This window comes from Leptodactylus fuscus, chromosome 9 (assembly GCF_031893055.1).
Source record: "Leptodactylus fuscus isolate aLepFus1 chromosome 9, aLepFus1.hap2, whole genome shotgun sequence".
Classification (NCBI taxonomy): domain Eukaryota; kingdom Metazoa; phylum Chordata; class Amphibia; order Anura; family Leptodactylidae; genus Leptodactylus; species Leptodactylus fuscus.
Window position 1 is genome coordinate 66,332,062 of NC_134273.1, and position 13,112 is coordinate 66,345,173.

The 13,112-nt window shown below is 45.0% G+C and overlaps 1 protein-coding gene across 3 annotated transcripts in view; it reads left to right on the top strand.

The window, feature by feature from the left end:
• The first annotated feature begins 2,416 nt into the window (after positions 1-2,416).
• The window catches only part of SUCO (SUN domain containing ossification factor), a 59,136-nt gene continuing 48,440 nt past the window's right edge, over positions 2,417-13,112 (top strand). For all 3 annotated transcript variants that reach the window (XM_075287963.1, XM_075287965.1, XM_075287966.1), the window contains exon 1: positions 2,417-2,900. In XM_075287963.1, coding sequence (XP_075144064.1) covers positions 2,848-2,900 — 53 coding nt within the window. In that variant the 5' untranslated portion in view covers positions 2,417-2,847. The remainder of the gene's footprint in view (positions 2,901-13,112) is intronic.

The following is a 13,112-nucleotide window of genomic DNA, read 5'->3' on the forward strand; positions in this document are numbered from 1 at the left end:
CCGAAGCGTACACGCCGGCACTCCCCATTCACTTCAATGGGACTGCACGGAGTGAAAGAAGCAGCCCATTCATTTCTATGGGGAGCGCTCGTATCCCGGCTCCCATAGAAATGAATGGAGCTGCTTTAGACGCCGCTTATTCTGAACATGTTTTACGTTCAGAATAAGCTAGCGTTTACTCAGTGTGAATGCACCCTAAGGCTGCATCCACACTGAGTAACGCTGGCGTTTTTTTGTGCTTATTTTTGCACATAGCGCCGCGTTAACGCCGGGCAACGCCACCTCAAAATAGCGCGGCGTTAACGTGGCGCTATGCAAAAATAAGCACAAAAAACGCCAGCGTTACTCAGTGTGAATGCAGCCTAAAGGCTATTCCTATGTGGTAGGCAGAAAAAAATGTGTTTTAATGATAGGATCCCTTTAAAGAGGTATTCCCATCTTGGCCAAATATGGTTGAGACGGTAATACAATGCTTCTTCTCCCACTGTTAATTGCGGCTGTTCTACACTGTATCTGTAACTCCCCGCTCAGTCGTTAGTACTCTAGCTTTACAGCACTGGAGTCCTAGGTTTGAATCCAACTAAGGACAACATCTGCATAGATTTTATATGTTCTCCTCGTACTTGTGTGAGTGTCCTCTGGGTACTCCAGTTTCCTCCCACACTCCAAAGTCATACCGATAGAGAATGTAAATTATGAGCTCTGGGACAATGTTGACAATACCTGTACAGTGTTGAAGAATACAATGGTGATATATAAGTAAGCAAAATAAAATCCCCCAGGTTAGGATAAGTTCACACGGTGGAAAAGCTTCCGCCGTGTGGCTTTTTCGCACGGCTAGCTGTGACGGGATTCCGATGCAGTGTATCGGAATTCAATCTTAGCATCCCGCTCCTGATACTACTATACCTCCCTGGTGGACATTATGTTATAAATCATCTACAGTGTCATATACTATAACTTTTTGCAAGACAGAAATGAATGAAGGTACAATGGATAAAGAGCTAGATAAAGGGATTTTCCCATCTAGATAAGTTCACACAAAGGAGTTTGGAGCTGATTTTGAAACACATTCCGTTTTAAGATCAGCTCCAAATTCCTTACTGAGTTTTGAGTCGGACCAAAGCAAAACGCTTAAACAGTAATCTTGATCTTTGCGTAGATTCCGTGGTGTGACTTAGGGCCTAAATCATCTGAGGCTATTTAGTGAGAAAAGCCATGGCAGGATACCAGGTACTGGAAAGTGGAGAAGTTGAGGTCAAAATCTGCATCAAATTCCTCTTCACTTTCTGCCTTGTGAATTGGCCCTAAGGGTAAGTTCAGGATTTTGTCATAATAAAAAGTTACATCCGGCTCACCGTATATTCAACGACTACTTCACAAATATGTGTCCAGGAAGCATGGAAGCCTTTTTGGACTTCAAGGCAGCATAGCAAATTCTTCAATCATTAAAATTCCAGCTTCAACCGAATCACGGAAACCCAATTCAATGTGGTATAAAAATACCACATTGAATTGGATTTCCGTGATTCGGTTGAAGCTGGAATTTTAATGATTGAAGAATTCAGGATTTTGTGATGGACCCTGCAATCACCAGACTCAGGAAGAGGACCTGTGATGTAACAGGTTGTGACATTCAAGCCGTTTGCTGTTTGGCCTCAATGGTCATGTAACGTCAGCACAACTCCAGAAGACGCCGCCGGAACAGAAGAACTGATGAGAGGTGGGGAGGACACCGGAGCAATGGAGACGGGCGAGTATGCTTTTTTTTTTTCACCTCCCCCAGCAAAATTAAACGTTGTGTTGTCCATTTTTGCCTGGACAACCCCTTTAAGGACATCACACGGCGGGGGATACATTATGGGGGGTATTATACTGTGTGGAGACCACAAGGGGCGGAGATAATCTTTTGTGGCCACTGCACTGTGTGGGGTTGCAAAGGAACTTGGATGGAAATAGGTGGAGCCAAAGTGGGTGGGGCCAGAGGCGGGGTTCACAATATGTAAATTTGCTCTGACTTGCTGTATGTGTCCCAGTCTCTCTTTCAGTCCATAGAAGCTTGGAAGGTCTGCTGACAGTGACTTCTGCCATGATGTCCTGAATTTGTGTGATGTGGTCACATTATATACTGTATGTAGTTCCTAAAGCACTTTTATGCAGTTATAAGGTACAAGACACACTTAAGGAATTCACACACTATAATAGAAGGCAATAGTGAACAACAGGACACAACTACCAATAAGATTACTGCTTTTATTTTATAAAACTCGTCTTAGAAATGAGAGCTGTAATCTGATTGGCTGGGGCGGTGCCTATACTCCAGGTACAGTCCAATACTTGTTTACATCCAGAACAAGCTACTCTGGACTGCGCCACACAATGGTTGGAGCCGACACCCCCCACATAACCTGCCTGTGGCTCAGTCCTGGCGGCTCCGCGCACCTTGTGTGACAGATGGATGAGTAACCCTGTCAGTGCCGGGGCACGTACAGCGGAAGAGCTCCCAGCACCACACAAGCTCCGTTGTTGGGAAAGTCTAAAGTCTCCACCCCCCTCTCCGGAGCGAACCAATACATTTCCAGAGGGTGGGGGAGGACATACGAACTCGATTCTGATTCGCTTGCACTAACCCTCTAGTGACGCGACGGCTTCCACCTCAGCTGGCCGTGAGTGTGGAGGCGCCGGCTGGGTAACGGCCGCGTTGGACGTGTGGTCACGTGGTGCGTGCTGTTTGAGGCGGAGCCTCCGCTTATCGCTGAGAAGACCCCGGCACCGTAAGGCCTGGACTTGTGATTACTGAGGAGGACTGGACATGCCGGGGAGGATGCGAGGAGGCGCCCGGGAGAGATGATGAAGCGGCTTGTTGTCATATGCTGCCTCCTCCTCTGCTCCTTCTTATGGTGAGAGCTCTTGTACAGTACAGGATGAGTGACATGAGGTCAGGGGTGGCTGAGGGGATGGTGCCCGGAGGTGTCACTTATATCACAGGAGTCACTGGCAATGGTACAGGAGGGGCTGCTACTAGTATATACTACTATAGTGTGTGTATATATGTACCCCACAGGCTGGCAGGGCACATAGAGCGGTGTGCCTACTACTTGTATATACTACTATACCGTGTGTGTATATATGTACCCCACAGGCTGGCAGGGCACATAGAGCGGTGTGCCCACTACTTGTATATACTACTATACCGTGTGTGTATATATGTACCCCACAGGCTGGCAGGGCACATAGAGCGGTGTGCCTACTACTTGTATATACTACTATACCGTGTGTGTATATATGTACCCCACAGGCTGGCAGGGCACATAGAGCGGTGTGCCCACTACTTGTATATACTACTATACCGTGTGTGTATATATGTACCCCACAGGCTGGCAGGGCACATAGAGCGGTGTGCCTACTACTTGTATATACTACTATACCGTGTGTGTATATATGTACCCCACAGGCTGGCAGGGCACATAGAGCGGTGTGCCCACTACTTGTATATACTACTATACCGTGTGTGTATATATGTACCCCACAGGCTGGCAGGGCACATAGAGCGGTGTGCCCACTACTTGTATATACTACTATACCGTGTGTGTATATATGTACCCCACAGGCTGGCAGGGCACATAGAGCGGTGTGCCCACTACTTGTATATACTACTATAGTGTGTGTATATATGTACCCCACAGGCTGGCAGGGCACATAGAGCGGTGTGCCCACTACTTGTATATACTACTATAGTGTGTGTATATATGTACCCCACAGGCTGGCAGGGCACATAGAGCGGTGTGCCCACTACTTGTATATACTACTATAGTGTGTGTATATATGTACCCCACAGGCTGGCAGGGCACATAGAGCGGTGTGCCCACTACTTGTATATACTACTATAGTGTGTGTATATATGTACCCCACAGGCTGGCAGGGCACATAGAGCGGTGTGCCCACTACTTGTGTTTACTACTATACTGTATGTGTATATATGTACCCCACAGGCTGGCAGGGCACATAGAGCGGTGTGCCCACTACTTGTATATACTACTATACCGTGTGTGTATATATGTACCCCACAGGCTGGCAGGGCACATAGAGTGGTGTGCCCAATACATATATATATATATATATATATATATATATATATATACTGCTATACTGTATGTGTATATATGTTCCCCACAGGCTGGCAGAGCACACAGAGCAGTGTGCCCACCACTTATATATATTACTATAGTGTGTTCATATATATGTAACTCCACAGGTTACCTGGGCACATGCTGGTCACCTAGAGCCATGTGCGCACTACTTACTTTTATTACTGTTCTTGTTTGCACTCCCTCCGGTTGGCGCTGTTGGCAGGGCACATCTTCAGTTTATCTAGAGCTTCCTCCTTCCATTGTGTGTATTTATATGTTGTCCCCTTACAGGGCAGGAAATATTTTGGGTTTATCTAATATCTCATGGCCACCACTTGCTTTTACTTCCATTGTGTGTTATACATTGTCCCCCCACTGGAGGGGGGTGTTGTTGGGGCAGATGTTGTGTGTTATCTAGAGCCTTCTACACATTGCATGTTTAGTCTTTAGTAGTCTGATGATTTGTGCCCACAGGACGGCCATTGTTGGTGTCGGGTTCTTTGGGACGGCTTTTCTCCTGTTGTGTATCTGTGCTCTAGCGCTGGCTTGTGCCTGTTCTCTATCCCGGACAGTACAATTATAGAGCTAATTTTAACCCTCATTAAGTGACATTTTAGTAATGGGCCCAGATAACCCTTCACTTGTCATCGCTGTCATAGGCTGCAGACTTGTAGCCTGATGTGCTCATTAAAATTTTTGGTTTTGTACATCAACTTTGGCCGACTTTCCATCACCTCTAATGTCTGTCAGTGTCTGTGACATTCACAATCATTAGATGTGACATCCCACAACACTAGTGTGTAAGTATCTCTGTCATGTGTGACTACTCCTCGCATATGACATCACTTTTTCAGTAACCGAGATCTTCGCCATGATACCGGGCTGAATTCTCTCTCCAGCAAAGTGACCTTCCACGTGTCTCAGAAGATGCTTTTCCCCATACTTCCCATTTCTCTGGTGTGCCGAGGCTGTGGGTGAGGGGAACGTCACTAGACCGGGGCTGCTGAATGTGGATTTGTACTGAACACTAGATCTGTGTTGTCAGATCCTGCATTGTCATCATGCTTATCGCCCTGTGTGACACTAGTGGGAGGCCATGATGGAGAATACAGTATTCTTATCCTCCAATATCCTGCTGTATGTGAGTGTGGGAACGTGCTGCGAGGTGTTATTCATACTTTTATTATACTATGTTATTTTTCAGGCCTTGTCAGACTTTGGCCGCTCATGTAGCAGCTGCTCCAGGTCTTGTCCTGTGCACATATTACACCCTGGATGAAGAAGTGACTAGTCACAGGCTGACTAATTCCTATCTAGTCACAGGTTAATCTTACTGGTAATTAGCATGTCAGCGCTTCCACAAATACTCCTCATTCCACTCTGATGATGTCTTTCACACCTAGTGTGTTAGTATTAGGTTTACTTCATACATAGACGGGGTTAAGTTTTAACTTTTTGCCTTTTTTGCCCAAATAAATCCAGAAAGTCGATTTGCAGTTCACTTTTACATGCAATGTTCATGTTTGACCTTATACATAAGTGGCTTGTGTTGCACCTCTAGACTTTAGCTTTTAACATCCCAGTAACAATATGGAAATGGAAGTTGTGGTCTGGATGCATTCTGCAACACTATGGCTATGTTCACACAGGAATTTGTGCTAGTCCTCTCCAAATACTGACCCTGTAGAACAGGTGTAAGCAACCATTGGTACTCAATTGTTGTAAAACTACAACTCCCAGCATGCATTCTGGCTCTGCATTTCTTGGAACTCCCATGGAAGTGAATGGAGCATGATGGGAGTTGTAGTTTCCCAGCAGCTGAAGGTTTCTGACCCCTGCTGAGGTTCCGCTTGCCTCCATGGGTTTGCACATTGCTTAGCGTCAGATACAATGGGGCGTCCTGGTTTCCACAGGTAGATCAAGCAGGTTGTTTCTTTTTTCAGTGTTCTAAAAAAAAAAGTGTGGCGCTTCCTCCCATTGTTTTCAATGGGCGCTAGATTCCGGACATTTTTTTTTAAGCTGATTTTGAGGTGAAATCCTCCAAGATTTGCTCCAGATTCCTTCATGTGAAAGGGCCCTAAGGCAGGCCATACACGTTAGCTAAAATCATACATGTGGCTGATCGATGGAGGATTGGTTTCCATGATTTGATGAATATATATTTTTTTGGCTAAAGGAAGTCAATCGTAAACTGTCATATGTGACATTGCAAAGCCTGATGGTAATCTGTGTGGTCTTGGTAAGAAAGTGACCGCCAGGCTCCCGGCCATAGATGATCTCCCTAAAACTAAAGAATCAGGTTGATAAAAATCTGCCTAAATGTCTTTTTTTTTTTTTCTCTCCTGACTTCTGCCATTGAGGGGCAGTCTCAGGGCCTCCATAAGCCTCAGATGGCAAGTCTGTACCACTAAAATAGGGAGGTTCAACCAACTTCTCATGTACATGGTAAGATTATAGGGGTCACTGCTCATATGGTCAGCCACCATTGATAGCGTGTGATATTGATGTGATGAGATGTATATTAAACTGTATATATGGAGTAGTCACTGGAAAGTCACATTTCTTACTGGACAGAGAGGATGGCGGAGGACTGATCTCTGCTCAATTCTGCTATTAGTTTGGGGCAACACCGTTATTTTGGGACTGTTGTGACCAAACACCACCCTATTACTCTTTGACGTCTGCACTAAGGCAAGTTAATGGGTTTTGCATCACAGCCACAAAGTAACCGCTCATTATTTTGTCACTCAAAGCTGACAGTCTCAGGGTCACAGGTCAACCCTCTTCTCTTGTATTACTGCTGCTCTTACAGGGTGACCAGCGATCGTTGGTTTTGTGACAGAAGTCCCTGCTAAAATTGCGGTGTAGCCCTCTCCATAAAGTGGCTAGCTAGCTTTTAAAAATCATTGGCCTGTACTTGGGCCCGATTCACATCTGTGCATGGGGGTCCGCTCGGGGACCCCTCTGAACGGAAACCTAATCTACATAAAAAAGAGGTTACTTTAGGAAACCCGTGGACCCCATAGACTATAATTGATATGTATTGAACTTGTCTGAAAGATCGTCTGTACGACGTGCCACACAAAACTGTATATAAGATAGAAGGACAAGGTCTTTGGGTTTATTTCTTGACATGATGCTCGCAGTTGAGATGTAAATCTAGAACAGAGATGACACAGACCACAGAAGAGTGACAACCTGGTCATGTCCATGTCACGTAGGTGTAGACATGGGCAAGTCTGAGTATTTCACAGGTGGAGGACTCCATTAGGCGGCACATTAATGCATGAATAGGTTTTAATATACAGGTCAGTGATTGAATAACATTCTCCATAGCCTGCTGCCTGGGAGACGTCTATCCAGTCTTAGGAAGAGTTTACATTGTGTAACATGTTAATCATACGTGACATTCTCCTCCACCCTTTATTAATGTCGTTACCTCCAAATCTGGTAAAAATAGCTGCAACTGGATAGAAATGGCGCTATTCTTGTCTATTTAATTCCCTATTCCCCAGGGTCACTCTCGTGTTGGCATGATCTATCTGATACCCTGCGACTTTGGCAGGCCATCGCACTGTGGTGACACGTTGTTGAATGTGATGACGATGCTGCCCACTGTGTGAACTCGGCCTTACACAGGTCCCTGTTATCTTACACATGGGTAGCTGCAGGATTCTGTGTAACACTCTAGGCATGTGCACGTTTTGCAACCCTTTATTACATGTGAATTTCCTCTTGTAATTGTGACTTGTTCATTATTGTAAGATCTACTTGGCAGCAGCCCCATCCATTCTTACTTTCTTGTGAGCCTGTGCAACTGGAATTTCTGGTAATATTTAATATTTAAGACTACATTATAAAATCAATCAATCATGAAATAAAACTTAGTCCAGAGCCCTTGTCACCTGCTGGAAAGCTTCCCTCTTATATTTCTCCTTACTTTCTAAGCCGCTCTCGGCTTTCGCTCCCAAAACTAAAGCAATATGTGGAAACGTGGCTTTTTTTTGTTGCAGATTTAGCAGATGGGTGACATCTAAGGCGTCCATTATACTATACATTACACTTCTGTCTTTGGCTCAAAAAAACCACAGCAAATTCTGCATGAAAAAAAATGCCGCCTTTCTGCAATGTGAGACTTCGGCTTTAAGGGGTATGCCAGTTACAAGTTCTCTCCTATCCAAAAGATAGGGGTAACTTGCTTATTGGTGGGCGTATCCTTGCCAAACTTGAAAACTGGGGTGTTTTGCAACAAGGTTGCCTGCTTATACTCTGCTTACTGGACCATTCATTTGAATGGAGATGGCGGGTTCAGAATTTGGCATACCCCATACCTGGAATACCCCATTACGCTAAGGCCCCATGTTGCTAGCTGCAGCCAAAAAGCACCGAGGTGGAAATGCATTTTTTTTTTTTTTTTCTGCAGCGTTTTTCACAGATTTTATTTCCTCAGCGGACTTTCTTCTTCCATTCTACCTGCACGGAAAGTGCTGGAGTGTTTGTAGGTATAAATGACTTGCTGCGACTTAAAAAAACAAAAACAAACGTTCAGCTTGTCCACTGCGCATATTTTTCTGCAGTGTGTGGATGGAATTAGTGAGAATTCCCACTGCAGTCAAACCACGGCATTTCCTCAATGTGGGGTTACGACCTAAAGGACAAGCTGCAGATTTTGTTGCGGTTTTTTTTTTTTTTTTTGGGAGCCAAAGCTAAGCCCTCGTTCACATCAGTGTTTGGTTTCCGTCCAGGGGATCCCTCCAAACGGAATACTGTGCCCAAGTGTAAGCGCTGGTGCAGTAAAAGCACACAGACCCCATAGACTATAATGGGGTCCATGTGCTTACTGCCAGATCTCCGCAAGGAACATGTGGATAGGAGAGTAGTTCATCATCTACTTTCCTGTCCACATGATTCGTGCGGGCAGCACGCGGCAAGCACACGGACCCCATTATAGTCTAGGGGGTCCTTGTGCTTTTACAGCACAGCTCTTGCAATTGCGTTTGTATTCCGTTTGAGGGTCTCCATGCGGACTCTCCCCAGACAAAGTACAAAAGAAGATGTGAACCAACCCTTAGAGCGGCTTAGAAAAGAATGAGACCTAAAGGAAGCACTTGTACTTTTCACTTTTACTGAATCCAAAGGCTAGGGAGTAACTTGTAACTAGAATACCCCTTTAACTTGTGGTCTCAGCCAGGGGCTTTTCCAGGTTTTAGCTATAGGATAGATCACAGTGTCAGATTGGGGGTCCTACACCCGGTACCCACACCCAACAGCTGATCAATTTAATATACGTACCAGGTTACTGCACTTCAGCTTGGCTCCTGCTGTGAGCAGATCATTGGCCATGTCGGATGTTGCATCCTCACCAATTTTATGACCTATCTATATCTGATTATGTGCGCTTAGGGCATAAATGTGATATAAAAGGGGGGTGACGGTTAAAGGTTATCCTGCGGTGTACCCACCTAGTGAGTGAGACTCTGTGATCAGCTATAGTCCCTGATGCTAACAAGTCATTGTTCACACTCCTATGAGGCAGTCACCTACTGGAATCAATCCTTCCGTTTCCCTGCTTTGTCACCCCCCCCCCCCCCCCCCCCCCAAGTGTCTTTAAATCTGAGCAGTTCTGAATGGCGGCTCCTGTTCGTGCCCACTCCACACATGTGGTGACAACATGCTTTTTGCTTTCTTAGACGCTGCAGGAAGGGGTAGATGAAACTTTCAGATCACAGGCTTCTCTATTCAGAGTTTCACGTCACAAGAACATTTTAAGGTTGGGCTGATACATAGTGAGCGTATTTTCCGGGAAAGCCATTGTAGGCCGCAGCCTGTAGAGAGTAGGTAAGAAGACACATTGGGGGTATTTATTAGACTGGAGATGCCACATGTCATTGGGCACATCACTAAAATCTAAGTAAGCTAGGTGCGGCCATAGGTGTCAGCTCTAATATACATCAGGTCATTTCATGGTGCCATGTGGGGAGCAAACCGCAAGTAGAAATTTTTTGTACTAAAATTTAGGTTGTCTTTTTATGCTAGCTTTCTGGGATCCTTATTTTAATGAATTCACCCCACTGTTTGGATGTCATCTGATGTCTTATGTCACATGGAAGATCAGCAAGTCAGTCCACCCTTATCGCTCCCGATCTGCCCGCCTTAGGCCATTGTGGGTGAATCCTTTTGCAAATGTTTCCTTTGAATCAGCAAAAGCAAATAACAAACATGTCATGTCTCCCCGTATCAGATAGATCTCTCCAAGCAGAAGAATGGGTTTACTGTTTGTCATTTAAAGAGGACCTGTCCTAAATGCTTGTAATAATTCCTGTCTGCTCTGTGACCTGGGCAAAGAATGGGTGCGGGGAGGGTATGGCTGGCACGTGGATCCTGCACCTCTTCCTTACTTGCTGTTTTCCCACCTACCAGTGTGTATACCGCCATGTGGATTTGGCCTACCTCTGCTAATCCTCTTAGAAGTTTGCAAAAAACAAAGACAACTGGGTGTTACCATTCTCTTGTCAAAGGGGTGTGTCACTGCTGGTCATGTGTTCATGGCCACGCCTCCAGCAAATCTATATATTTTGGTATATGGTACTGCTGTGTTTAATAAGCACAAGAACTTGGAATAGGGATGTTTTTTTTTTTTTTGTTTAACATGGAGGCCTTTATAAGCACCAAGCATTACAATATTTGTGTGATGTAGAGATGTATATATTTGTGTTGGAGGTTCGCTGAGCGTACTTTTCTTCAGTATCTGGATATTGGCACATCCGCGGTCTGCGACATTCGGATTCTTTGGTATGTGCTATTTAGAGCCTACGTTGCAAAGGACAGAAATTGTTTCCATTATATTCTAGCACATGGGGTGTTGAGTGTCCACATACGTGATCCCTGGCGAGTCCTTCAGTATTGTGACTTGTAAGTCTTTGCTATATAGGTCTACATACATACAGATAAATGGTATTATTTGACTAAAGGACAGTCACTTTATTGTAATGGTTGGCAGATCTGCGGAGCAGTTGGCGCAATGTCCCATATATTGGCTCTCATTAAAGCCAATGGTAGCTGAGCTGCAGTGGCTGCACCTGACCACTATACAGGAGCCTGAGTTATGCGTTTCCGGCCCTGGGATGTGTATAGCGACACGTTTTTTTCGGACTGTTCTCTTTTAAGGGATGGAAAAACTGTCTGGCCTTGTTGGAAGCAATTTTTACAAAAAAAAGCTCCATAAAAAGCGGGCCAAGGTCCAAAAACGCTTCCTAATTAAAAAGCGTTTTTTTCCCGGTGCCAAAATATGCCACATGTAATTTACGTGTGAACTAAGCGTTGTACTTCCCGGCATCCCTTTCCCATCCCTTTCCCATTCCTATGTGGGAATTCAGGAGAGTTTAGAAATGTTCTCCTATAAATATGTTCTGTCATTCATACAGCAAATGTAGCATTTTTCACAGATCCCTCATAGATTTGAGTCTAGTGAAGGATTATGTGATTTTAATGCGTCCACGTGACAGTCGAGACCCGGCTCTGAATATCATTTGATTAATTTGAGCACTTTACATAAAACTGATCTAAGTGACCATTCCTTCCAGGGTTTGCTTCCTTTTCTCAACCAGTTATTGAAAGTTGTAAGAACCTTCTACCTCTTCCTGCTCCGGTGTCATCTGAGGGTCATGACTTTTTGCTATTCGTGGTCTGTTTTTCTCTTTTTTTTCTGAATTAGAGGACGACTGCAGCTTTAATTTATTTATATATGTCAATGAATCTGCTTGGCTCCTCCTTACTCTATAACATGCTTCTTGCAGATTGTACTGGCAGGTTCCCTTTAAAAGGAGTCTATCACCAAACACCCCCCCCCCCTCCCCCCAAGCATGTTCATCAATCACCACGTCTTACAGAATGCATTACGGTGATGCAAATGTCTTGTCTTATGCAAATGAGGCACTGGAGCATCGCCGGCGCAGTTTTCCCCTCAGCGCTTTTTTGCTGCGGCCTACTACATGAGGCTTTAGCCTTAGGTAGGCCTTCAGATTTCTATTCAATGACTGTGCATGGACACTGCTAGACCTTCAGAGCCATACACATGACCTGGACCTTGGCTAGATGTTTCAGGCCTCAATGATACTGTAACTGTGCAGTGTTGAGAGTGTGATGTACTTCTGTCTCCCAATCCGCGGTGGTGCAGCAGGCGGCCTGTCAGAGAGCATTACCGTGAAGGCGGCGATTCTTCCCTGACCTCAGCCGGAGCATAAATGCACAAGGAATGAAAGTCCCAATACAAAGAGCCAGTCAGAGCGCTGTGTTTCCACTCTGATTTTGGGATTAATTTTGTTTGTATAGACCTCAGTAGAGTGTAATAGTGCTGAGCTCATGGGTTCTGCCATTTAATACGGTTACTGGGCATTAACCTGTGGATTGCTGCCAGGATGAGGAGAGATCTCCGCATCAATGCTGGCAAAGCGGACGCTCTGAGATCAGGGTCTGAATGTTCATGTATGGATGAGCGGGAACAGGAACATCTATACCAATCTAATGGTGAAATCTTGGACTACGATGGGACTGTTCCCAGGGAGCTCAGGTTTAAGCTGAGGGACCTGGATCCCTTCACTCGGTCTTGCAGGGGGTCTCAGAGGGTAGACCACCATCGATCATAATGTTGTGGCATATCCCATAAAATGACACAATGTGCTTATCTTATAACATCTAGTGTCACTCTTCATGAGACTTCCTCTTTTAATATAAGCACTGGTACATGGAAGGGTTAATGGTGAGCGAGGGGCAGCAGAGATTTTTGCTCCTGATTTATTTTTTTTGTGTAATCTAATGGCCCCTTTAATTCCAGCACATATTTGCGGAGTTCTCCCCCCCGGCTCCGAGTCAATGAATGTTTTATGTATTTTTAGAATCTCTTCATACGGCTCAGCCCATGAACTGTAAGGTTTCCGCTTCGCTGCTGCGTATGTGTGCAGTACTCTGCCAGTTATTCTCTTC